Source organism: Pongo abelii, chromosome 18 (assembly GCF_028885655.2).
Source record: "Pongo abelii isolate AG06213 chromosome 18, NHGRI_mPonAbe1-v2.0_pri, whole genome shotgun sequence".
Taxonomy (NCBI): Eukaryota; Metazoa; Chordata; class Mammalia; order Primates; family Hominidae; genus Pongo; species Pongo abelii.
In genome coordinates, this window is record NC_072003.2 from 78,620,886 (window position 1) to 78,645,466 (window position 24,581).

The 24,581-nt window shown below is 43.0% G+C and overlaps 2 protein-coding genes across 2 annotated transcripts in view; one reads left to right on the forward strand and one right to left on the reverse strand.

Moving 5' to 3' along the window:
• The window catches only part of WWOX (WW domain containing oxidoreductase), a 1,117,686-nt gene extending 1,102,162 nt beyond the window's left edge, over positions 1-15,524 (forward strand). Inside the window, 1 exon segment of the mRNA NM_001132377.1 lies at positions 14,468-15,524. Coding sequence (NP_001125849.1) covers positions 14,468-14,656 — 189 coding nt within the window. The 3' untranslated portion in view covers positions 14,657-15,524.
• The window catches only part of MAF (MAF bZIP transcription factor), a 405,682-nt gene continuing 387,477 nt past the window's right edge, over positions 6,377-24,581 (reverse strand). Inside the window, exon 3 of the mRNA XM_054535059.1 lies at positions 6,377-15,753. The gene's annotated coding sequence lies outside the window, so the exon portion shown is untranslated. The remainder of the gene's footprint in view (positions 15,754-24,581) is intronic.

Genomic DNA, 24,581 nt, shown 5'->3' on the forward strand with positions numbered 1-24,581 from the left:
ATGCTTAAAATTCACAAATCTGTACCATTCTGTCCTCCAGGTACCCTAAGCTGGTTTGGGTTTGTACATTCCCACACTGCCTACCACATCCCAATGGTTTTATGACCTTGAGGTCCTGATCTGTTTTATCATATCTCATGATCTTTCTCAAAAATTCTTACAGCTGTATTCCACAGGTCATCACCAAGGGACTGCTAGAACTGGATCATAGCAGCTTCCAAGAGCCGAGTGTGTACATTTCCTCCCAACTCTGCATTCAGTTGATAGCTTGAAATTGCTTGTGGTGAGAGTATTTATACCATGGGAATTGGCAGACACTATGAATCAAACCCACCCCCTGCACCGCCCCCCTCCAGTGAGCGAGTTCTTGAACGCTTACTGGTACACCACTGTCACCAACACTGCTTTTTACAGACGTGTCCTTTAAGCAAAGCAATTCACGGGAAAGTAAATTTAATTATCAGACCATTTCAATAGATTCCTCACTGCCACAAATGGGTGGTTGTGGTGATAATCTAGGCTTTTTGATCACTTTAGAAAGGCAGTTCTGTAATGCCAGGAAAAACATATTGCTTGGTAATTTATTTATTTGTTCCCATTGTTTCCTACGGATTGTGGTGAAAACACAAACACCTAGGACAAAGGGCAGGGTTCATCCCACCATGATGATGGGAAGTCCTTATATCAGGACTGCAGGGATCTTGTGTCCTGATATAAGGCTCTCACTTTCCAATCAACAGGAAGTTATGCTTCCCAGCCTCTAGGAAAGCATAGGGGTTAAGGAAAACTGAAATCTGGGGCAGTTATAAATCTGCCCTTATGTGTATAACAGTTTAAATCAATTGGTCATCTACCAAAATCTGAGGAACAAGAGCAGCTTTAGAAAACGGCCTGGGCGTGGTGGCTCATGCCTATAATCTGAGCACTTGGGGAGGCCAAGACAGGTGGATCACCTAAGGACAGGAGTTGGAGACCAGCCTGGCCAACATGGTGAAACCCCGTCTCTACTAAAAAAAAAAACACAAAAATTAGCTGGGCATGGTGGCATGTGCCTGTAATCCCAGTTACTCCAGAGGCTGAGGCGGGAGAATCGCTTGAACCTGGGAGGCAGAGGTCGAAGTGAGCCGAGATTGCGCCACTGTACTCCAGCCTGGGTGAGAGAGAGACCTTGTCTCAAAAAAAGAAAAAAAAAAAAAAAAAGAAAGAAAGAAAGAAAAGAGCAGAGAAAATTAAAGAAAAGAAAAGAGTAAGATTAAAAACAAGTAAAGAAAATAAATCCTTCTGCTTTTTTTGCTCCTTCATGGGTATGGCTGCATCCTCTAGCTCACTGGTTTGAGTTATTATTTTCCCATGGGCAACTGAAGCCCTGGCCTCCACTGCAGTTTTAATATCACACCCAAGAGTCTAAGGTGCCCCTTGGTGGAGCAGCCTAACTAGAGAAATTAATTGTACTACTGGATAAGTGACACAAATGCATTGTGACGATCTGATTTCTGTGCTCAGGATGCTTAGTAGCAGTGGGGTCAAGGGCACAGATGACACAGGTCCAAATTTCCCCACCCCTACTTAGTAGCTGTGTGACCTGGGGCAGGTTGCTTAACTTTTCTGGACTTTTGATTCCACATCGATTAGATGGAAATACCATATTATTATAAATATTGTAAATAGTACCCCTCAAACACGTAATGTGAACCAGGAACCCTCACAAAATGTTTGCTACTCTTTGTTGTTGAAAGGTCACTATGATGATGGCTCAAAATCTTGACCTGAAGGTGTGCTATGTTCCCGCTTCACTTGTGCTGTGGACATGTTCCTATTTATCATAGTGCAGTTGTTGAGACTGGGTGTCTAGAGCCATGTGATTTGGTTCAGCTCCTAACTCTGTCACTTGCTCTTTGACCTAGGAAAAAACTTTGCCTCTTTGGGCTTCAGTTCCCTGTCTTTTTATTTTATTTTATTTTTCAAGATGGAGTCTCATTCTGTCACCCAAGCTGGAGTGCAGTGGTGCAATCTTGGCTCACTGCAACCTCCGCCTCCTGGCTTCAAGCGATCCTCCCGCCTCAGCCTCCCAAGTAAGTGGGACTACAAGTGTGTGCCACCTCACCTGGCTAATTTTTGTATTTTTAGTAGAGACGGGGTTTCACCATGTTGGCCAGGCTGGTCTGGAACTCCTGACCTCAAGTGATCCACCTGCCTTGGCCTCCCAAAGTGCTGAGATCACAGGTGTGAGCCATGGTGCCAGGCTTCTCCTGTCTTTAACTGGGGATAATGTGTGCAGAATTACCCCTAAAGGATCTGTTATGCGTAGGGTGGACCCTCACAGAAAGCATCAAAGACACACGAATCTCTTAGCAGGAGGCCGCCAGGTGGCAGAAAATCAAAATTGAATCAATGAGAATTATGTTATGAAGTAATTTACTTGCTTGAGCCTCAATTTTCCTATAATACAATGAGACTGTAGTAACTTCATAGGGCTCTTGCAAGAGTTCAGCTAAAATTCTCCACCTTGCCACCTAGAACATGTCACAGAAGGTATCCTGGCCCCTGTATGGGATTCATACATGAAGAGGACTGCCTTGTAAAGTCATTTGATTAGGGATCCAGAGGGTGTACTGGTAGAGGACAGATTTTCAACCCCTTGACAATTCAAAGGCCAGCTACACACCTGGCTTGTGTTCCTCGCTGACACCTCCCGAGTAGCAATGTGCATTTGTGTGTCTTCCCTTTGCCAGGCATTTCTAAAAGGATGAATCCTAACAGGTGTGGCAGCCAGAGGGCAGGGGCAGGGAGAAGAATAAGATGTTCCTTGGTGTACCCCCATTGTCATGAGTTCATCATTTCTCTGAACTGTGGGGGCAGAGAGTTCCAACTGCAATCGGCTTGTTGTGAGACTGCCCCGGTGGTTGCTGCCAGATGATCCACAAATGCCAAGCTCCTAACCTGAGCCCTGCCAGCCCTCAGGACCTCCTTTGCACGAAGAGCAATTTGCACGAAGAGCAAATTGCACGAAGAGAACACTGCAGGGGAGGCACCATAGACCCCTTCTGGTCTGTACTGTTCAAAATCACATGACATCCACCAGAGGCCTGGTGGGAAGCCAGGGATTTAGGCACTAGAAATGGAGCTCAGAAAGGAGGAGAAAGGTCCCTGCTGGTCTGTGGAGAGGGCCTTGGCCACCAGAGGGATCAAATGGCCCAGGCAGGAAATAAGTATCCCCTTCTCAGATCTGAGGCCAGATTTTCAAGTGTATGCATGATTCTGGGGTGCTACAAAGGGTATAGAGTATGCAGTTAGAACATTATACATCAACAAGAATATGGGTTTTGAACCCAGACCTCAGTTTGAATCTGAGTTCCAGCACTGCCCTGTTGCTTGGCCGTGAGTTACTTCACCTCCTTTAGCCTCTGTCTCTCCTCCACTACAGTAACACCTGCCTGGTGGGGAGTGAGGATATTGTGAGAATCAAAAGTAATAATAGGTCGTTGGCACTTAAGAGACTCTCAGTAACCAGCAGTCATCACCACCGTCGTCGTCTTTTTTTTGGCCATTACAGTTGGGATTGGACTAACCCTCCCTAAGCAGCTATTAAGCCTCACACTCCCTGGACAAAGACATGAAAAACTCAGGATGATTTGGAAGGGAGATCTAGAAATGGTGAAAGGACTGGCAAGTGCCTCTGTGCTGACATTGTACCTGGGCTTGGTGATCTGGCTAAAGGAGAGGTGCTGGGACCAGGTGACAGGCGAGTCTTTATACGGCAGGCCCAAAAAATGGAGGTGCAGGCTTCATCTATACTTTGATGTGTATGCGTCCTTCTTTAAACTTGTGATAATCACAGTTATAGCTGCTTTAAACTTGTAAAAATCAGAGTTATAGCTGCTTTTGAACTAGTACTTGTTGTGTGCCCAGGAAATGGCCAAATGTTATCACTCATCCTTCCAAGAACCACATGAAGGTTATATTATTATGTCCACTTTCCAGATGAGGAGACTGAGGCTCAGTGGCTTGTCACAGGTATCAAAGACAGGATTCCAATGTAAGGACTTCTGGCTTCAGCACAGGGGATTTTCCTACCATCCCATATTGCCACCCCATCTGCAAAAATACCTGGATCTTTCTTCCTCCTGCTTCTTCTCAGTTCCCTCCGGGACTGAAGAGATGATATTGATTCTCACTAGATAGAGGTTAGAAAGGGCCTCTCCCTTCCCTAGCTGAACAGAGAGGGTTTCGTTTTTCTTTTCTTTTCTTTTCTTTTTTTAAATGGGAAACTTACAGGGAATGAGATCTGTTTCTTCACTTGCTTTGCAAGAGAGTTGGATTTGTACACGATGCCTGAGCTGGCTCGGTTTTCTAAAGACCTAACTTTGCAGCATTCTTCAAGGGCTCCAGAGAGTCCCTTGTGCCATCAAATTAAGTTTGGAAACTTCAATAAAAAAGTCCCGAAGGAAACTGTCAATTAATGCATTTACACTGAAGCATCATACTTGGGAAAAACATCTTCAAACGCAAACGCTGTTTTCCAACCGTTAAAAAGTTTATGCGCTGCTTGGTTTCCATGGATACCTGAGGTAATAGCCTCCTTCCTCTCATTGAAGATTGAATGTTGCTCAGTTACTTTTCTCCTTTTTTTTTTTTCACTTTTGTCTTTCTGACTTTTTTCTTCCATCCCTATTTATGAGAACAAAAAGATAACTAAATTGAAACCTGGCAATGTAATTTGTCAGAGGAAGGCAGCCTGTTGTATAAGCTCAGGTGATTTCATTTTTGTTCACCTGTTTATTTCATGACACTTGCAGGAAAAAAGAATTTTTATTTGATCAAATCATTTCCATGGTCCATCAAACACACAAGTTAAAAAGGGAAATGTTACCAGTCTTTAAAAACCGTCTTAAATTGACAAACTATGGCCTGCCGGCCAAATTTGGCCCACTGCCTATTTTTTATAAATAAAGTTTTATTGGAATACAGACACGTTCATTTGGGTAGGCATTGTCGATGGCCGCTTTCACAACAACAGCAGAGTTGAGTGATCGTGCCAGACATTATATGGGCCACAGAGCCTAAATTACTTAATCTCTGGCCCTTTGCAGAAGTAGTTTACTGACCTGTTATATACAGGAAAGAATGAGGGCTTGGGTGGCATTTAGTAGTGTTGTCACTTTTGTCATTGGCCTTGAGCTGACTCAGTCTCCATACTGTTGAGATGGGAATGACGGGACCCTCAATAGTGTTTTGGGATATAAGGCACATGGTAAAGGAACAACAAATAGGAATTACATTCCGTCGAGATTCTTTTGCTAGAAAGATCCAAAGAAACCTACCTTGTGATTCTAGATGTTTTTTAGGAAACCCAGAGAAAGTATGAAAAAGCCCAAGCCAAGTTGTTCCACTATTGTTCCCGGGCCTGTGTGTGCTGTGTGTCTTTCCTGGGAGAAGGTCAGAGCTGGAGTGGGGCACTCGATTCCGGCAAGAGAAGGCAAACAAAAGAAGCCACAACAGTCTAGGAAGAAATCTTTAATTTCTATTCGGCTTTAAAGAGTTTGGGAGAGTTTTTTCCCCTCTGTTAACAAACGAGTTCAAGTACATGCCCTCATATTATAAAAGTACCTGAAATTGCCTAGAATAGCAGCATGCATAGCTTGTTAGTATTTACATATATTTACATAGGGAAACAAGAGAAAGATCTACAGTTATTTACAGTCTACGTAGGGGAAGAGAAAGGCAGCCTAATTGTATTTCCTAAAATACAGTAGATGAGTAGTCAGCACATGCATATTTAGATAATATTTGCATGATAGAATGCAAACTTTAAAAAAGACATACCTTTGTAACTTTCTATGCTAAGGTGTTGCATAATCAAGGTTAATTTTTTTTGTTTGTTTTGTTTCTAGTCTATTTGCATCAAGTGCTTTAAAATGCTCACTAACACCGAGGCAGAATTATTTACCCGGGCAATTAAAGCAACAGCACACACGATCATTTCCTGCTAACTAGCAACACGCTGCTGGTGAATGAAATATCTATTGTTTCTCATTACCCATCGACCACTGTGAAGAGATCTCTCTGTGTAAAGGCAGTGCCTAAGCTATCACCATTAATTATGGAAGTAATATAAATGAGATGCTCTCCACAGTATGTTCTAAATGAAATATTAACAAGGCCAGCGTCTTGGAACCTGAGAAATGGTCTGTTCCAGTGAGCTCTCTATGGAAATCCACACACCTAACGCAGACATGCCCGATTTGAAATAGCGGGGCTGGACATTGGGGGCCTACCTGTGAGATCTGAATTATTGCAAAGTACATTCTCTCAATTTGTTTCTGGAAGGCAGAGTTAAGAGTTAAGTCGTTACCATGATGTGGCCCCAGCAGAGACCTTGTGTGTGTGTTTTTTTTTTTTCAGTGCTTTTTCAGGACTATGTTATAGAATACTTATGGAGCATACGTGTAAATGAACTGTCAACCTTAAAATCTAAACAAACAGCGTGTTTGTGGTTGGTCCTGAAATCCTGCCTGCTCACAAAACAGCCAGCTACTTGGTTTTCTGAAAGACGTAGTTTGGCAGGCAGACTTCGTAGAACCATTCTGTGCAGAAGAAGGGAAGGGAGAAACTGTTTGTTTCACCTGTACTATGAAGATATTCTTTGCGCTATGAGAACTGAGCTCATTAAATCTGCCTGGCAATAATTTCAAAGGTTTATTTTGGTGTACATGGCGAATACAGATGCATACATTTATACGCAGTACACGAGCTAGCTATAACCATAACAGAGGTTAAAGAAGTAGAGTAAAAAATGTAAAATGTTTCAAATAAACACATGCTACATATCTTCTTTTATCTCTTATAAACACCCTGCAGTCCTTTAGCAAGGGCATCAAGGTGGCCCAGTTGGAAAATTTCGGTGACAGGCCATCAGATTTGTTCCATGTAGAAGGATGACACTATCAGTTGGATGCTTATTTTGTTGGCAAATTTCTATGGCACTTCTGCTTGGCCATTTCAAACCAACCATGGAAGAATGGATACCCCAATGCAATGTTTCGTCCCCATTCATAAAGAAACTGTACTTTGAGCAATGTAGGTATCCCAGGCAGCATCAGAGGAAATGCCCAGGGAATTCTTCCATGGATATAAGACATCATCAACGATACCTTCTCTTAGTTCTAATGAGACAGCCTCTCAGGTCTGGTCAGTTCTAGAACATTTTGGGCAGGCACAAATGGAAGATGGAACAAGCGTGCATGCAATCACCCACATGGATTGCCTTGAAGCCGTTTCTTTTTCCTTCCCTCGTTAGGAGTACCCTCACCCCAACCCCAGCAAAGCTTGTCTAGGGTCTCACAATAACAGCAGGTCTCAGAAAGATAAAATAATTCTGAATGTTACAACTCGTCCCATTTTAGACATAAATCTGTCACAGATCTTTTGGAACATCGATGGCAAGAATTCTGGAACACGAAGGAGGTATGAAAAGGGCTTCACTCGTTTCATGGAAAAGCTCAGAACAGTTTGTCAATTTGGAAACACAGGCCCTGACAGCGTACCAAGGTCACCCTGCCCTTCAATCCTGCTGATAGCCCAAGTTAACATCCTCCCATGCCTTGGCCTTCCGAGAACAAACATGGCTTTGGACGCCTTTGGGTAGTTGGGACTGGCTGCCTATTTTTCTCTAAAACTTAAGTTTTAGGAAAGAATTCTTTCCAGCTTTCCATCCTGAACCTGCTGGTCTCCAGGCTCGTTCCTGCAAATACTTCACAGACGAGTAAGAGCCACATTCTTGCTGGCTTTCCAATTCATTCTACTCTCTTCAAGTCCACCTCTTAAAACTTCTTAGTGATCTTGCAAGAAACTCATGTCTTTTGTCAGGGAGAATGGCATGGCCTTTGTATGACACTTCCCTCTAGCCAGACTTGGATTTGGGGGCATCATATTTGGGATGCCTGCACCGCAAACAGGAAAGGCCCCAGGACAGCTCACAGGTTCTCTCTGAACAGAAGCCTGTGAACACGTGGCTGTCATTTAAAAGCTGCATGGCACTCTTCCCCGTGCATGCGTTTCTCTCAAGGTGTACCTTGTAATTTGTGGTTGTGGTCTGTGCTTGAACCTGTTGCATTTATGGTGATGGACTGGCACTTCACTCTCTCTGAGCCACAGCCATCAAGCCCCCGTCATAGACATTGTCCCCAGTGTCACCTGGGGAATGACACTCTTCACTCGTCATGGGAGAGGCAACCGAAAAGGAGCCTGAGGTTTTTCTACCCTTATGAACCTGTTTCTAGCAAAGAAATATTTTTCCTTGTGGCAAGAGATCAATATCCAAACACATTGTCCACGTCTAATTTGTTAGGGCGGGCATGTTCTCTTCTGGAGGGCTAAGAGTTGGAACGGGATCTAAATGGATTCTCCAGAACACCTTCTCACACTTTTAAAGCCTGAAAACAAATATTTGCTTTCCTGATCATCTTCACTGTTTCTTTTTGGGAAATTGAGTGCATTCCTCTTCTATAATAAAGGTTAAGAAGAGCCTGTGAGTTAGCAAAACTCCCAAAGGCTTATGAAGAAAGTTACATTTCAATACCTGCAGGAAGTATTTGCATGTATCTAAGGCTGGATTGTTGAAGGCCTTTGTGGGAGTCGGTTGTCAGGGATTTGTAGGAAAGACTTTGTTAGGAATCAGTGGAGGAGGGGAGTAAGAGGGATGGATCAGTATTTTCTCTGCAAACCTGATGAAACACGTCGGAGCCCGCACCTACGTGCGTGGGAACTGATAAGATGGAGGTGGTGTCCATTTCACTTGTTTGGGATGTCGGTGCTTTGAAAAAATTCTATCATTAAAGAGTAGGTTCCTTAGTTCTGCAAATCTGGCACCTGGAGATGGCCTTTTGAATCGGACGACCTTTTTAGTAAGGGTCACTTGCTGTTGGATCATCCAAGGGGGTGCTGAGTCTTCATTTTTGTTCATCCAAATGGATATCATTTCACTTTAGCTCCATGACTAAATCAATGGAAACAAAAATCTCCTTTTAACATTTCTTGGGTGAACACACGACAGCCCCCACATTTCATTTTAGGCCATGTTAGGGCATCACCTCCTGTCCAGACATGGCCTGGCTGAGAAGGCGGCAGAGCAGGCAGAGAGGCGTAGGAAGCCAGAGCCCCGTGGAAGACATAGATGAGGAAATGGGTCACGTGCAAATATTTGTGTCATATACTTGGGGAGCAGGTTTCATGTGCCAACGGACACGGAGTCTGAAGTCACTCACTCTGTGTGATTATCTGTGTGGCTTTGGACGAGTTGCTTTTGATCTCTGATACCAAGTAGGCTTCTCTCTAAATGGGAATACTAACTGTCCCTGGCTCATAGAGCTGTGTGAGGGTTAGGCGACAATGCTTACAAAACTGTCCGCGCAGAGCCTGGCAAATCGTAACCTCTCAATAAACGCTAGTCATTGATGCCACTTGAATAGTCCTCATTGGCTACAACTCACTGAAAAAGCCGGGCAGTTTGCAGGGCTGAGGCCTTTGGAGTAGACATCTCTGTTCTCGTCTGCTGCTTCCCATCATTTTGGTGGCAGTTGGCGTGTTCGTTGGTTAGCACTTATTCCAAATTGAATTGTATAATTTCATTATAGAAGTATCACTGTGGGAGAAGAGGGTGACTTACTGGTGTGGTCACCTAGCCAGGGAGGCCTATGAGCCTCATTCCTGTATAGGCTGCATTACTTTATGAACAAATGCAATTTGTGGCAAATGTGTCCCCTAAAAGATTGCTCTTGGACAGTGAGTAGGGAACAAGTGGCCTTTTGGAGCAGTTTGCTTTCATTTGTGTTTCCAATCAGAGATTGAAGCTGTAATTGTTTGTGAGGAATGGCTGTATCCCAAGCGCTGAGGTATCTGGAGATGACCTCTGCACTGTTCTGGGAGAGTGCTTATAGACTCTCCTGGGGGAGTGTTACTGGGAGACAGGGAAAGACAGGGTGTGTAGACCGCCATCCATTCCACCCGTGACATGAGGGCTCACCCCCTCATCTCCACCACAGCAGCTCTCTGATAAATGATTCTGTTCCTAGTGGTGTATTCACAGAGTCACTGGATAAGGTGGCTGGCTTTGCATTTGAGAAGAAGTATTTGCTTTGCCCAACAGACAGCAGATGAGTAACAATGGACGTAGACAGGGTTTGAAGAGATGCATGTCTTTCCTTTTAGCCAAACCTGCTCACTTCAGATCACCTCTTTGTCCGGGGACTTTAGTCATGGAAACACTGCTGTCTTCAAAAGGGCTGTTCTCCTTCCCTGCCCTTGGTGTTCCAAGCCTAATCTAACTTCCAGGGTGCGTTCCTTTCGTAGCTCTACTTTTTGCATAAATGGATTAATTCAGCATTTGCTGTGCAACGTCCCTGTAAGAAAGCAATCTTAGAACATCTACTCTCGCAATCATTGAATATATAGATATGCCGTGATATTGTGTCTATTTTTTATATATGTCATAGTTAAGTCTACTTTAAGACAGAAATCTAGTCTTTCTTTTAAATAAGCATGCATTTTAAAATAGAAAAACCTGAAAGCAAAACATTGTGTAACATGTGTCCCTGTGAGTATTATATTAGAGTACTAACCGATGCATTACAAATATCAATATGTGGGTGTTTTTTTTTCTTTACCATATATTGTTTATCAGAAACCTCTGTACCCTTTCCTTTAAAGGAGTCAATATTCATTTGTATTCTGTGCTGACAACTATAAATTGATGGCTAGCAGTTATCAAATGAATGTTGATGAAAAGCAGCTACTTAACATTTTCATCCCAACACAGAGTTTTGGAAGGGTGGATAATTTAGATCTGAGGGCCTCAACTATAAATAAACAGCAACTGCTTTCTAAATCCCACCTTTCTGTAGTTGAAGATTGTGCTGCAAATCTGACAAATGATTTTTGAAGGAGAATGATGAATCCTTATTACCAAGATACTCTTAACTTAATCCCAAACAAGAGTCCTGGGTAATTTTACATACACTATCAAGATTGATTGCACAGTTCTCCTCTGGCAGCTCACAAATGTTTGACTAGATCGGAAATGGCATTCGGGCATGATTAAAGATTCTACTGGGCTTCCCAGAAATTCTCAGTCCTGTGTCGTCAACACCCTAACTCATTGCCATTGCTGCGGGATAGAGACACCTCCCCCATTTCCCATGATTAGCAACCATATACAATCTACAGGCTTCTGATAAATGATACTCAAAAAAAAATTATTTAGGGGAACCCATAGCTCCAGCCAGTGTTTGTATATCAAAGTATTATTATTTTATCACAATGGATCAGTAAGCATTGATGACAACTGGCAAGGCATTGCTTCAGATATTTTATAATGGAGTTGTTAACATTATTTCCTTTAGATGGCTCTTTCATCTTCTCTGCATTATGAACTGATGTCCCAAAAAGTGGTATGAAACTCATCTGATGGTGATTAAAGTGCTCTTTAATTTTTTTTTTTTTTAATCAGTTTAAGAATGCTTTCTCTTGTATTGGCAGTATCGGCTTGTTTACTATTGAGATTTCACTAATGTGGCTCCGTCTCATTCTGATGATATGCAGGCCGAAAAGCTGATGAGCCAAAAATGAGAACTTGTTACTAAACTGTCATCACATCTGATCATATTAAGATGTCACTCAGAGGTTGCCATTGGTATGGCTGAAAAGAGAATTCTCCAAGAGACCAAAGGGGTGGTGCGCGTGGGACCAACAAGATATTGTTGCTGCTTAATTGTCCAGCAAGGGAGGAAAGTAGAGTGAGTACCCATGAGCACCAAGCATGAATCTGAGAAGGAGAATTTGCCAAAGGTGGACGATTGGTTTTTGGAGTAGAGAAGGTTGTCTTTGCTTTCGAGTGCTCCTCCTGTGTACTGTGTTCTACAAAGCCAGAGCCACTTGTGATGGAATTTAGATGGTAAATCACCCCAAGCCTAGTGGCAAAGGAATGAAAGCCATCTCCTGATAAACAGTTAGGATTTTCAAAAAGATATGGCTCTCAGCATTGTAGTCAAATGTAGGTTGGCATGAAATGAAGCCATTTGTAATTGCCTTCAGATTCCATGGAAGGAAAAGGTAGGTCCGCAGCTCCCACATCAATGGCATTCTGAATCAATGGGACTGCAGAATTTCTTAGCAAAAATACCATTCCAATAATGCAAGAGTGCAACATGATATCATTACAGTAGGTCATAGTGGCAAAATATTTTATCAGATTAGGAAGAATTCTGCTTTTTGCTTTCCCAAGTAGACTGCTTTGGTCTTTCCTCACACTTGGCAGAACAGTGAAAGGCCAGTCTGTCATGACGTTTGAATGCTGAATAGTATAACCTTCGTGGCATAGAGGGCGGGAGGCTGGACTTGAAATGAGTGAGCTGGATTCTCCCACCACTCGGGAGTTAATGGCAAGTCACTTGGCCACTCTGGTGGTTTTGGCAGCTGCAAAGTAAAATGAAAATCTATGACAGATATCTGGAAGTTGATACAAAACACCATCTCCATCAGAACTCTAAGATTCCAGGCCAAAATAATACTTGGCTTGAGTTAGCTGGATGAGCATCTCAATTCTCCAAGTTTGTCTTTAGAGGCACTGCTGCTTCCCTTTTCCCCACACGGGATGCAGAAGAGCCAGATAAACCACTTGAAGTTGTTTAGATAAATGTGCCAGGTGCTAAGCTCAGGGTTATTAGGAATAATAATTCAGTGAAAGGAAATTTGGATGACATGAACTCATTTCCATTAGACTTGAGCCACACAAATCGATGGGAAAAGAAACAGCTGAATCCAGGATAATATCTGGCTATTTGGAATGGGCGTGATAATGGAGGGAGATTGGGGAGGTAACAAACCAGTTACTATTAAGTTCAAGTCATGTCAGTTATTCAAATTCAGGACCAATGGGACTTGTCCAGTATCATCAAGCAGCCAGTTATTATCAAAACCCAAGTCTTTGTCTCACTCATGGTCCACACCCCGCCCAGAGTCATATCACTTGACTGCATTTGACCATTCAGTTTTCAGACCAACTCAAATGTTACTAGATATCCTGACACTGAAGAAGCTAAAACCAAACAACAACAACAAACCCAAGTCTGCCTTATGGCACATTCTTCACATCCTAACACCTTCCTTGGGACCCTAGTTCTCAGAATAGACCTGACTCTCCCAGGGATCCTAGAATGCAAGCATAGTGATTGATTGCAAACCAGACCATTTGAGGGAAACTCCTCCAGTAAGCACCCTACATGGTCACAATGTAAACCCTGCAGGGGCAGAAAAATGATAAGCTTTGGGTCGGGTCGGAAAGCCATTTCCCCCACAATCAAAGTTCCTTACTGTTTTCCTAGTTGGGGGCAAGCTTATCTTCAGTTACCTTTTCCGGTCCTCTCTTGCAACCCCTCTCCCTATCAATCAGCTGAAAATTAGTGGATGCAGCTAGGGCTCTGAAACACATAAATAATCATAAGATGCCAGATAAACTGTATTGGTTTTAAATTAGAGACGTGCCGACCATGTCTCCCTCTGAACAGCAGCCTATTATTTTTAATTATGGCTTGCAAAGCAAAGTGATTTCTTGCCCTCTTTAGAGCATCCCTGACAGTATTCTGTCAGTTTGGATGATATGATGCCCCATCAGTGCACACGTCCCTAGCCACAGCCCCAACTGTTACTCAAAAGGTGAATGAAAGTGATCAATTGCACTCTTTGCAACTTACATTTTGAAGTGGGCTGGGAGGAAATGTACCCCCTTACCCATGGACCCATTGTAAATCTGGGTCAAATATGACACTTAGAAAAAGGTTTTCATGGGATCTGGCTGAATTAATAAATGTGTTATGTGTTTGTGCTAGGTATGAATGTATGGTGAGGAGTGTGTGTGTGTGCATTAAATGTTTTAACACAACATTGCCAACCCTTCCCCTAGCAGCACTGTGGGCAAAGCATAAAGGGATGATCTGGCAGCAGCCCCATGGGTTTTCTACCTGATGGACCATAATTAAGAGTGGTTGGTTTGTCAGATAGAAGGTTCTACAAATGATTTGGTATCGAATTACATTGAACATGGAGAAGTCGAGGGGTTGGATGAATTTGTTCTTGCACGTTCAGAAGGATACCATCATCTTTTTCTCTGCGTGGAAGAGGCGCCTGCCACGACGTATTGATATGTGTATTTATTTTCCAAGCCTGTTCCTATATGAGGTGTCAAAAGTCACACCAGCTTTACAAGCGGAGTTTATGAACTCGTTTTTCCAGGATAGTCACATTATACTTTTTTACAGTCATGTGCTTTCAGCCCAGTACCCGTTGCTATGCCAAGATCCAGCTGAAACTGAACCAGGTGGGGGAGGCCTGCTAATAATGCCCAGGCAGTCAAAATGACGTCATCTCATCACTCCTTTTCTTAAAACTTTTTTTGTCTTTCTTCTTGGATTTCCAGCAACAGGGAGCTGCCACCACCGTGTACTGTGCTGCTGCCCCAGAACTGGAGGGTCTGGGAGGGATGTATTTCAACAACTGCTGCCGCTGCATGCCCTCGCCAGAAGCTCAGAGCGAAGAGACGGCCCGGACCCTGTGGGCGCTCAGTGAGAGGCTGATCCAAGAACGGCTTGGCAGCCAGTCCGGCTAAGTGGAGCTCAGAGCGGATGGGCACACACACCCGCCCTGTGTGTGTCCCCTCACGCAAGTGCCAGGGCTGGGCCCCTTCCAAATGTCCCTCCAACACAGATCCGCAAGAGTAAAGGAAATAAGAGCGGTCACAACAGAGTGAAAAATGTTAAGTACCAATGGGAAGCAGGGAATTCCTGGGGTAAATGATCACTTTTCTGGGGCTGAGCTAGGCATAGGTCTCTTTGCTTTCTGGTGGTGGCCTGTTTGTTTGAAAGTAAAAACCTGGTTGGTGTGTAGGTTCCGTATCTCCCTGGAGAAGCACCAGCAATTGTCTTTCTTTTACTGTTATAGAATAGCCTGAGGTCCCCTCGTCCCATCCAGCCACCACCACGGCCACCACTGCAGCCAGGGGCTGGCTTTCTCCTACTTAGGGAAGAAAAAGCAAGTGTTCACCGCTCCTTGCTGCATTGATCCAGGAGATAATTGTTTCATTCATCCTGACCAAGCCTGAGCCAGCTTGGCAACTGCTGGGGAGACAAATCTCAGAACCTTGTCCCAGCCAGTGAGGATGAGACGGAGTAGAATACGCAGAACTACCAGGTGGCAGAGTACTTGTCATAGACTCCTTCTTCTAATGCTATACAAAAAATTCTTTAGAGATTACAACAAATTTTTCAAATCATTCCTTAGATACCTTGAAAGGCAGGAAGGGAAGCGTGTATACTTAAGAATACACAGGATATTTTGGGGGGCAGAGAATAAAAAGTTAGTTAATCCCTTTGTCTGTCAGTCAGTCACAGTCTCAGTTCTCTTGCTTTCACGGTCTGCTTAAACCTCCTGCTGTGCCTCCCATCCTATGCTTAATAAAAGAACATGCTTGAATATCATCACCTGAAGTTTGTATTGTTTCTTTAAATGTTTCTTTCAGTTTTTTTGTTTTTGTTTTTTTTTTTTTAGAAAAGAAATCTAGAGGAAAAATAAAGCGCTTCTCGTAGACCCCAGGAAAACACGATTCTTGTTTCTTCTCTGAGTTTGTGTTGTGTTTTGTTTTTGTGCTTTGTGGCTGTCCGTGGGCCAAGTTGTCTGTCTCACGCGGTTAGCATGCCAGCATATTTTCTGTTAAAGAAAGAAAAAGGAAAAATGACTATTGTTTCATTTCACCTTAAGATGTTTTGTTATTACTTACAGTGAGTTATTTTAGTCCTCAATGGTCTGCTCCCCTGTAATTAGAAGTACTTAGTGATTGATTAGCGGGTATCTCTATGTTTGAGAATGGGAGCTGTGCAGAAGCTCTTCTCTGCGCATCCCATCTCATGGACACCATAGTTTCCAGCCCGTTCCAGCAAGCACATGAGAAAGTCCACTCTGGCAAGATGGAGAAAATGCTTTTGCTGAAATACCAGGAAGATGTGGAGGCAAGGTGTGGGTGTGGAGGCTGGGTGTCACCGTTCCCCTTCCTGATAATGGCAGCTTCAGGCCAGACAACGTCATGAACTTCTGTGCCTCTGCATCTGTGGTGCACAGCAGTCGAACAAACACCATTGCTCTCCAGTGGCCCACAGCCTGGCCACATCCTCCCATCTGGCTATAGTCGCCCTTACGTAATCCTTATCCTTATTATCACAGGACCTTTGAAACTATGAATCAGATAATGTCACTTTTCAGACATTATTGTCATTTGCAAAAGCAGCCGTCAGAACTCCACTCTCAGAATCTACACCTGGAGGGGGTCACCCCTCCCATATGACCTCTGACTTTGGCCATGTGACTGGCCTTGGCCAATTTGGAAAGTGCTGTGCACTGGGGCTTGCCTTTCCTTGCTGCTCTTTGGAACCCTGCAACTTCCATCATAGGGAACGGCTCCTGGGCTAGCCTGCTGGATGATGAAAGACACGTAGTCACTACCAGAACGGGCATCCAGCCGTTAGACATGTGAGTGAGGCCATCCCAGACTATCCAGCCCCAGCTGTGCCAATTCAGAGGAGAAGAAACTCCACATTTAACTCACAGCACTGAAAAAGATAGTAAAAGTTTGTTATTTTAAGCCACTAAGTTTCAGGATTACTTGTTACTCAGCAAAAGCTAACTGATACAGCTTCTCAGCTCACTAATTTTTTTCTACCCTACTTCTCTTATAATTTGGTCTCCAGCTACCTCTCTAATCTCAACTTCCAGCACTTTCTCCTTATCCACTAGAAGCCACTCTAGTCTTCCTGTGTTCCTCGAACATGCCAAGCACACTCCCAACCCAAGGGCTGCATATTTGCTGTTTCCTCTGCTGAAATGCTTTCCTTCCAGGAACCAGCATGCCTTTCTTCCTCACTGATTTTTAGTCTCTGCTCACGTTATCCCTGTCTTCATGGTGTCACCCCATTCTCATTCCCCTTCCCCTCTATTTTTTCTCCCCAACACTTAATATTATCGTACACATTATGTGTCTATTTTTTTCTGTCTACCGGCTGTAAGAGAAACTCCATGAAATTTGTCTGTTTTCTTCACAACTTGGCCACAGTACCTTGAACTGCTCCTGTCACACAGCAAACTTAATAACCACTGAAAGAATGATTCTTGGTGACTAGGCTTTATGTTCATGAAAATGATTTACATCGTTGTGACAATGATCCTGAGCCACACACTGTGCTAAGCAGGCTACAACATTACCACTGTCTCCCGGGCTGCAGTGCAATGGCACGATCTCAGCTCACTGCAACTTCCGCCTCCTGAGTTCATGTGATCCTCCTGCCTCAGCCTACCAAATAGCTGGGATTACAGGTACACACCACCCCACCTGGTTAATTTTTCGTATTTTAAGGTTTCACTATGTTGGGTTTCACTATGTTGGCCAGGCTGGTCTCGAACTCCTGACCTTGTGATCCGCCCACCTCAGCCTCCTAAAGTGCTGGGATTACAGGTGTGAGCCACTGTGCCTGGCTTTTTTTTTTTTTTTTTTTTTTTTTGAGACAGAGTCTCACTCTGTTGCCCAGACTAGAGTGCAGTGGCGTGATCTCGGCTCACTGCAACCTCCGCCTCCCCAGTTCAAACGATTCTCCTGCCCCAGGCTTCAGAGTAGCTGGGATTACAGGTGCCCACCACCACACCTGGCTAATCTTTGTATTTTTAGTCAAGATGGGTTTGACCATGTTGGCCAGGCTGGTTTCAAACTCCTGACCTCAGGTGATCCACCCACCTCAGCCTCCCAAAGTGCTGGGATTATAAGTGTGAGCCACCACGATCGGCCATTACATCTGATTTCTAGTATGAGTACAGTCTTGCCAGTTCACCCCTTCTCCCCATTTTACTGATGAAAAAGCTGAGGCCAAGAAGTGTCATAATTTGCTGTTGTCCATACAGCTCATAAATTGATAGAGCTGCAGTTCACACCCAGGAGTGTTTGATTTCAAGGTCATGCAGACTGCCTGCACCAGTGCCACTGCTCCTTCCATAAGTTGAAAATATCCATTCTGGTAGGATGCACCATCTTTCTTCCTTTTAAATGGAGATGGGGTCTTGCTATGTTGACCAGGCTAGTCTGGAACTCCTGGCCTCAAGCAATCCTCCCATTACAGGCATGAACCACTGTGCCTGGCCATGGATGCACCATCTTAAGATCTTAGGCTGATCAGAGAGGTGACTTTATGGGTTTGACTCTAGCTATGCTTCAAGCAATTGGTGGAAGTGAAAGTTAAGCCAGGAGAAAGAAGACATTGGCGTATCATCAGCCAAGGTGCTGTGCAAAATGTCAAAGAGAACCAAGAGAGGACGTGCTGGCCCCCTGCCTCCTGACCCTGTCTAGGGCCTCTATGCTGACTTCCTCCTCCCTGGATCCTGCAGGGTTCACATCTGCAGGCTGACAAGATAAGGCCTGGGGGAACTTTGTAAGGGTAGATGAGGATTCTCCCAAATCAAGATTTCCAAGTCATACAGATCAAGTCTTCATACATTCATTCATTTAACAAACATACCAAGTGCTACGTCCTGGAAATTCAAGATTTAAGGTAAACCCCTCCACAGCCTCTGCTATAAAGGAATTTACATCGTGGGTCTGTAGGAGTCCTCACAAAGCACAAGGTCCTAATCAACTTTATCAGAAGTTATCTAGGTTACCTGAAGATGAACTGAGGCCCCATAAGAGTAGCGATTGCCCCCTCATGCCCATTTCTCCCGGAACCCACTCAGTCAGACACTGTCAGTCCCCGTGGGCCATTTTCTCTTGCCAGACACATCAATCTTATTTCCTTGGCTATTTCTGTGATAAATTCCTGACAGGTGAGCAAGTGCATGGCATAATTCCTATCATTCCTATTTTAGCTTATTCTATGGTCAACCCTATTTCTCACCATTTGTCATACGTGCACATCTGTATATGTATACATGTCATGTGCACATCTATATGTACATGTATGCATGCACAAATCTATATGTACATGTATGCATGCACAAATATGTGTGCCATACATGTAAACACAGGCATTATAGATGTATAACACATATATGCGGCACGTGCATATGCACATATATGTATTGCATATATATGTGTATATTCACATATATGTATACAGATGGTCCCTAACTCATGATGGTTTGACTTATGATTTTTGAACTTTACGATGATGTAAAAGTGATATTCAGTAGAAACTGTGCTTTGAGTACCCATATAACTATTGTTTCTTACTTTCAGTATAGCATTCAATAAATTACATGAGACATTCAACCCTCTAATAAATCACGCTAAGTGTTAAATGGTTGTGTTAAATGCCTTTGTCCAACTCTAGGTAAACTTAAGTTTTCTGAGCACATTTAGGGTAGGCTGGGCTAAGCTATGATGTTCAGTACATTAGGTGTATTAAATGCATTTTTGACTTATATTTTCAACTTACTATGGGTTTAGGCGGTAACCCCATTGTAAGTTGAGGAGCATCTGTGTACATACATATGTGTATTTGTAGTATATGATTTATATAATAATGATCCTACTCTATCTGCTACTTCTTTTTTTTTTTTTTTTTTGAGATGGAGTCTCGCTCTGTCACCCAGGCTGGAGTGCAGCGGCACGATCTTTGCTCACTGCCACAGCCACCTCTGGGGTTCAAGAGATTCTCCTGCCTCAGCCTCCTGAATAGCTGGAATTACAGGCACCCGCCACCATGCCTGGCTAATTTTTGTATTTTTAGTAGAGACAGCGTTTTGCCATATTGGCCAGGCTGGTCTCGAACTCATGCCCTAAGGTGATCCACCTGCCTCAGCCTCCCAGAGTGCTGGGATTACAGGCATGAGCCATCACACCCGGCATCATCTGCTACTTCTAACTGCAGATGCTATTTACTGAGCATCTCCTCTGTGCCAGTTGATGGGTTAGGCAAATCAGATTATGCTCATAGGATGAAAGTTAGTTTTAGAGAGAGAAAGTAACCTCTCCACAGTCTCACAGCTGGTAGACAGCAGAGTCAGGATGTGAAGCCAGCTCCATCTGCACTACACACTACTTTTATGGGGGGCCTATAGACTAGAAGCATATATACATTACATTTATACAATGGGTGAATTATCTGCAAGGGAAGACCAGTTGATTTCCTGTTTAAGAATGAGCTCTGGCTCTCCTCCTGATACCAAAATGTCCAGTATAAACCTTACAAATCATTTTTGTACATGCCATTTATCCAGAAATTTTGGCTTCAGCCTTGCCTACATTTCTCAACAGGCCCTCTCTCCTGTTCTGATTGTAAGTTGGTCTGCACCTTCTCATGGACTCAATATCCCGAGTTCTTCACGCTCGTCTGATGCTACAGAATCCACCCAAACAGGAAGAGCAGGCCAGTTTCTCTGTAGTCGTTTTCTTCCAAGTCCCTCTCTCTCCCTAAGTTTCTTTCAACTCCAAAGGCAGCCAGTATCCACTTTCACACCTGATTAAGGGAGACCTTGCTGCAACTGATCAATAGGAAACAAGAAATTGAAGCATCCCCCAGCAATGACTGAAGCCTGTGGCTTGTGGTTTTGCTTTTTAAAATGGGGTTATGAGTGGTTTTGTTTTGAACTTCAGTGAAGGAGGCCTGATGACTTTCATCAAGGTCAACACTAGGCCAGAAAGACTTGGCTTGCAATATCACTGCCCATTCTGGTCACCAGCAGGCACCATTTTTAGAAGCTTATATAAAAAAAAAAAAAAAAAAAAAAAAAAATCTAAAATAGCAATACCCTGTCTATTAACTCTGTGTCTTTCAATATATTCAAGCTAGTTTAGCTGAGGTCATTTTAGAATACTAAGTAATATCATAAATTATTATTCATATAATCACTGAACAAACAGCTCTGAGTTGTATCTATAGATGAAATGATGCAGCAATGATAAAGGTAATTTTTAGAAAGAAAAAGACTCATAATACCACTATTACAACAAAAACATTTTTATCTTCTTGCCTTTCAAGGATTCACGGTATTTGGCTTCATGCCCCCCTTTCTTTCCCTTCCCCCCTCAAAGTCATCTTATTTCTCAAAGTTTTCCATTATTTTAATGGCTACCTCATATATCACAGAGGTGACGGGCCATTATTTGGAAACCCATTCCCCTACTGTGGGACATTTAGGTTATTTCTAGTTTCTGTTAGAACTAATGGTTCAATTAGCATCTTTATGCATACAGCTTTTTCCTTCTATTAACTGATCTCCTCAGCATACATTTGTAGAGCGTAGAACTTGAGTTTCCTAGATCCAAGAGCTCCTATTGGCCTTTGCCACAGAGAGACACAATGCTATCTGGAAGGGTTACACTGGCAGAACCAGCATATTACTGTTTGTTTACATCCTTATCAACACAGGTTGTTGCCACTGATAACATTTTAAACTGATTTTCACATTGTCACCACCTGTAACTATTTATATATAGTATTCCCAAGCAGCCAGTCTCCGTATTTAAAGTATAAGCATTCTGTCTTTCATTTTCCCACAGGACGGAGTTCACATGTTTAATTAGAGTGGAAATTCAGAGTGAGTCTACATTCAGTTTGGGCAGAAAAATATCAGTCCATCCAAGCTACTGCACTGTTACTAGATTATTGCACCAGTGAAGAGCCTACCTTTTTTCCTTTTCAATCCCCAATTGTAGCACTACACAGATTCCATCTCAATGCAGTGCAAAGCCCAAAACTCACACCCCAAGCCTCTTTGGTTCATACTGGCTTAGGTATTTACCCCACTAGCTAGGATTCCTTAGCTGGTTACTTCTTCCCAGCTGATGCACCGTCTGCTTTTATAAACATGTGCCACACCACTCAGAAAGACTGCCTTGCTTCTAAGCTGATCTGTTTACAAGGCCATGCCCTGCTGCATCTTAGGTGTGAGAGAATAAAAGCTCCTTTTAATTTTCAAAACAGTGTTATGCAAATAGAGGCTCTCCATTGCTCATTCAGATGAGGGAGGCTCTGTGTCTTCTTCCGGCTTTCCTGATTTTACGTGATGTTCACCAGGAGCTTTTCCTTTTCCTTTGGAATTGTGACAATATCTCATTTGATGCTGGACATTCCCCGAGGGACAGTCCACTTTTATAAAGCACCATTTCCCGAGTGCTTACCAAACGCCTATCTGAAATTCTGTCTTTGTTCATTTAAGACTCACAGCTTTTGTACAAAAAGTTAGCCCGGCAAGGTGACGGACGCCTGTAGTCCCAGCTACTCCGGAGGCTGAGGCAGGAGAATGGCGTGAACCCAGGGGGCGGAGCCTGCAGTGAGCCGAGATCGCGCCACTGCACGGCAGCCTGGGCGACAGCGAGACTCCGTCTCAAAAAAAAAAAAAAAACAAACAAAAACAACTCACAGCTTTTGAAGTGAATGTTACTGTCCCCTTTTCACCAATGAGAAAACCATTTGAATCGTGGGGTCACCACTTCCTGTGTGACGCTGTCCCACCATTGTACCTCTCCAGGGCCATTTGTCTTTGACCCCGTTCCCTCCTGTCACTCTGCGTCTGTGATCTCCTGTTCCTCAGACTTCATTCCTACCTTGCTTTATTTTCAATGTAGGACTTGTTTAGGCTTCTCTAAACTGAACAAGTGGGAATTCCATTGGTAATGTGGCTTTATGTTTATATCCTTTCAATATGATTTGTGATATTGGTTATATAAAAAGTTGTATCATCGTATTTAAATAGAGTCGATCTTGGAAATAATTGGTAACTAATATTCTGTTAAACAAAATGTATTGCTGTTTTTATCAAAAAATTAAAATGCTTTGGGAGGCCAAGGTGGGCGGATCACCTGAGGTCAGGAGTTCAAGACCAGCCTAGCCAACATGGTGAAACCCTGTCTCTGCTAAAAATACAAAAATTAGCCGGGTGTGGTGGTGTGCACCTATAGTCCCAGCTACTCTGGAGGCTTAGGCAGGAGAATTGCTTGAGCCCTGGAGGCGGAAGCTGCAGTGAGCTGAGATGGTGCCAATGCACTCCAGCCTGGGCGACAGAGTGAGATTCCATCTCAAAAAAAAAAAAAAAAAAAAAGTTAAAGTTAAAATGCATGCCCAGCATTTAAGTTTGGGGGGCAGGATCAGAAAAACACATGTGCCCATAGTCCCACCACTCAAAAGAACCAACTAGTGTAAATACTGTGGTATTTTTTTATGCATTAAAAAATTTGCATGTATCTTGTAGTTTTAATTTTATATAGTTGTGACTATATTCCATATACACCTTGATATAATTCAAACTAAATAAATTATTTTAAAATTATTTAATGCCTTTATGATCCTGTAGTGAACAGATAGATATACGGTAGTTACTTAGTCATTTTATTATTCTTGGAGAGTTAAGGTTTCTACCCTTTACCACCACCATGTTTCATTAATATAAATCGTGGTTTAGTAAATATATTTGTGTAAGATTTGGGGGAATTGTTTATTTTCTTAACATCAGTTCCAAGGCGAATGCTGGGGTCAAACAACAGGAAAATATTTAAGGCTCTGGGTAGTTAATGGCAAGATACTTTTTCTGGGCTGCCTAAATGGATGACTTTTATCTCTGCTGCTGGTTTTCTTTGAGAAGAGTAGGTATGTTTCACCCAGGTGGATATGCTGCTGTTCAGTTTATTTTCCTCAGATGACCTGCCTCTCTGGCATGCAGCACTGTTAATCTTACCGAGGGATGCCGTTAAAGTTCCTGGGTATGCAATGCTCTTTCCCGTCTGGAACCAAGACAGAAGAGGACAGGAGCACTGTGTCAGCGAAATTAAAAAAGGCTGAATGCGGAAAGCAGAAAGAAACAAGCTAAACTTAGGGTCAGCTGGTTTTGCCAGCCTTTTGATAGTGTTCGTTGTTCTGCTGCTTCAGAACCTCCTGAGAAAGTTCGAAGACTTTCTTGACTGCATTGGGAAATGTTCAGAATTCTTTGCCTGGTTTGCTGAGGCAGGGCTTGCCCTTAAACTTGGTTCCGGGGAATTTTACCTGGTGTGGCCTAGACTTGAAGGACTTTATGATGAAGTACTTGGCTTTTTGCTCTATTAGTGGCTGCCTTCAAACCCACTTTAGGGAGACAGGCTGAGCAGATCCTCCCTGGGAAAAAATTCAGTCATGTTACCCTGTTTTCTGAATAAGCATCCAGAACCTTCTAGAAGCCTGTGTAAATCACTCTATGTGTTCCCAAAGCATTCACAGCTTCAGCACTTTCAAAATATAGGAGCAGAAGACATGAAAAAAAATGAAAACTCATATATCTACATCTAATATTCAATCTGAATAGTAAATATTCATAGTAAAAACCACTGTTTAAAATAAAACATTAAAATCACTATGATCATTATTAATAATACAAAACAGAGCTTCTTAACCCAGAAATTCATGTTCTAGGAGTTAATCCTAAAACAAGGCAATTTTCATCATCTGGACAGCTGGTAAGAGTATATGTGATTATGTGTGTGTACATCTGCATGAGTGTATGTGATTGTGTATGTGTGTGTGCATGTGCGT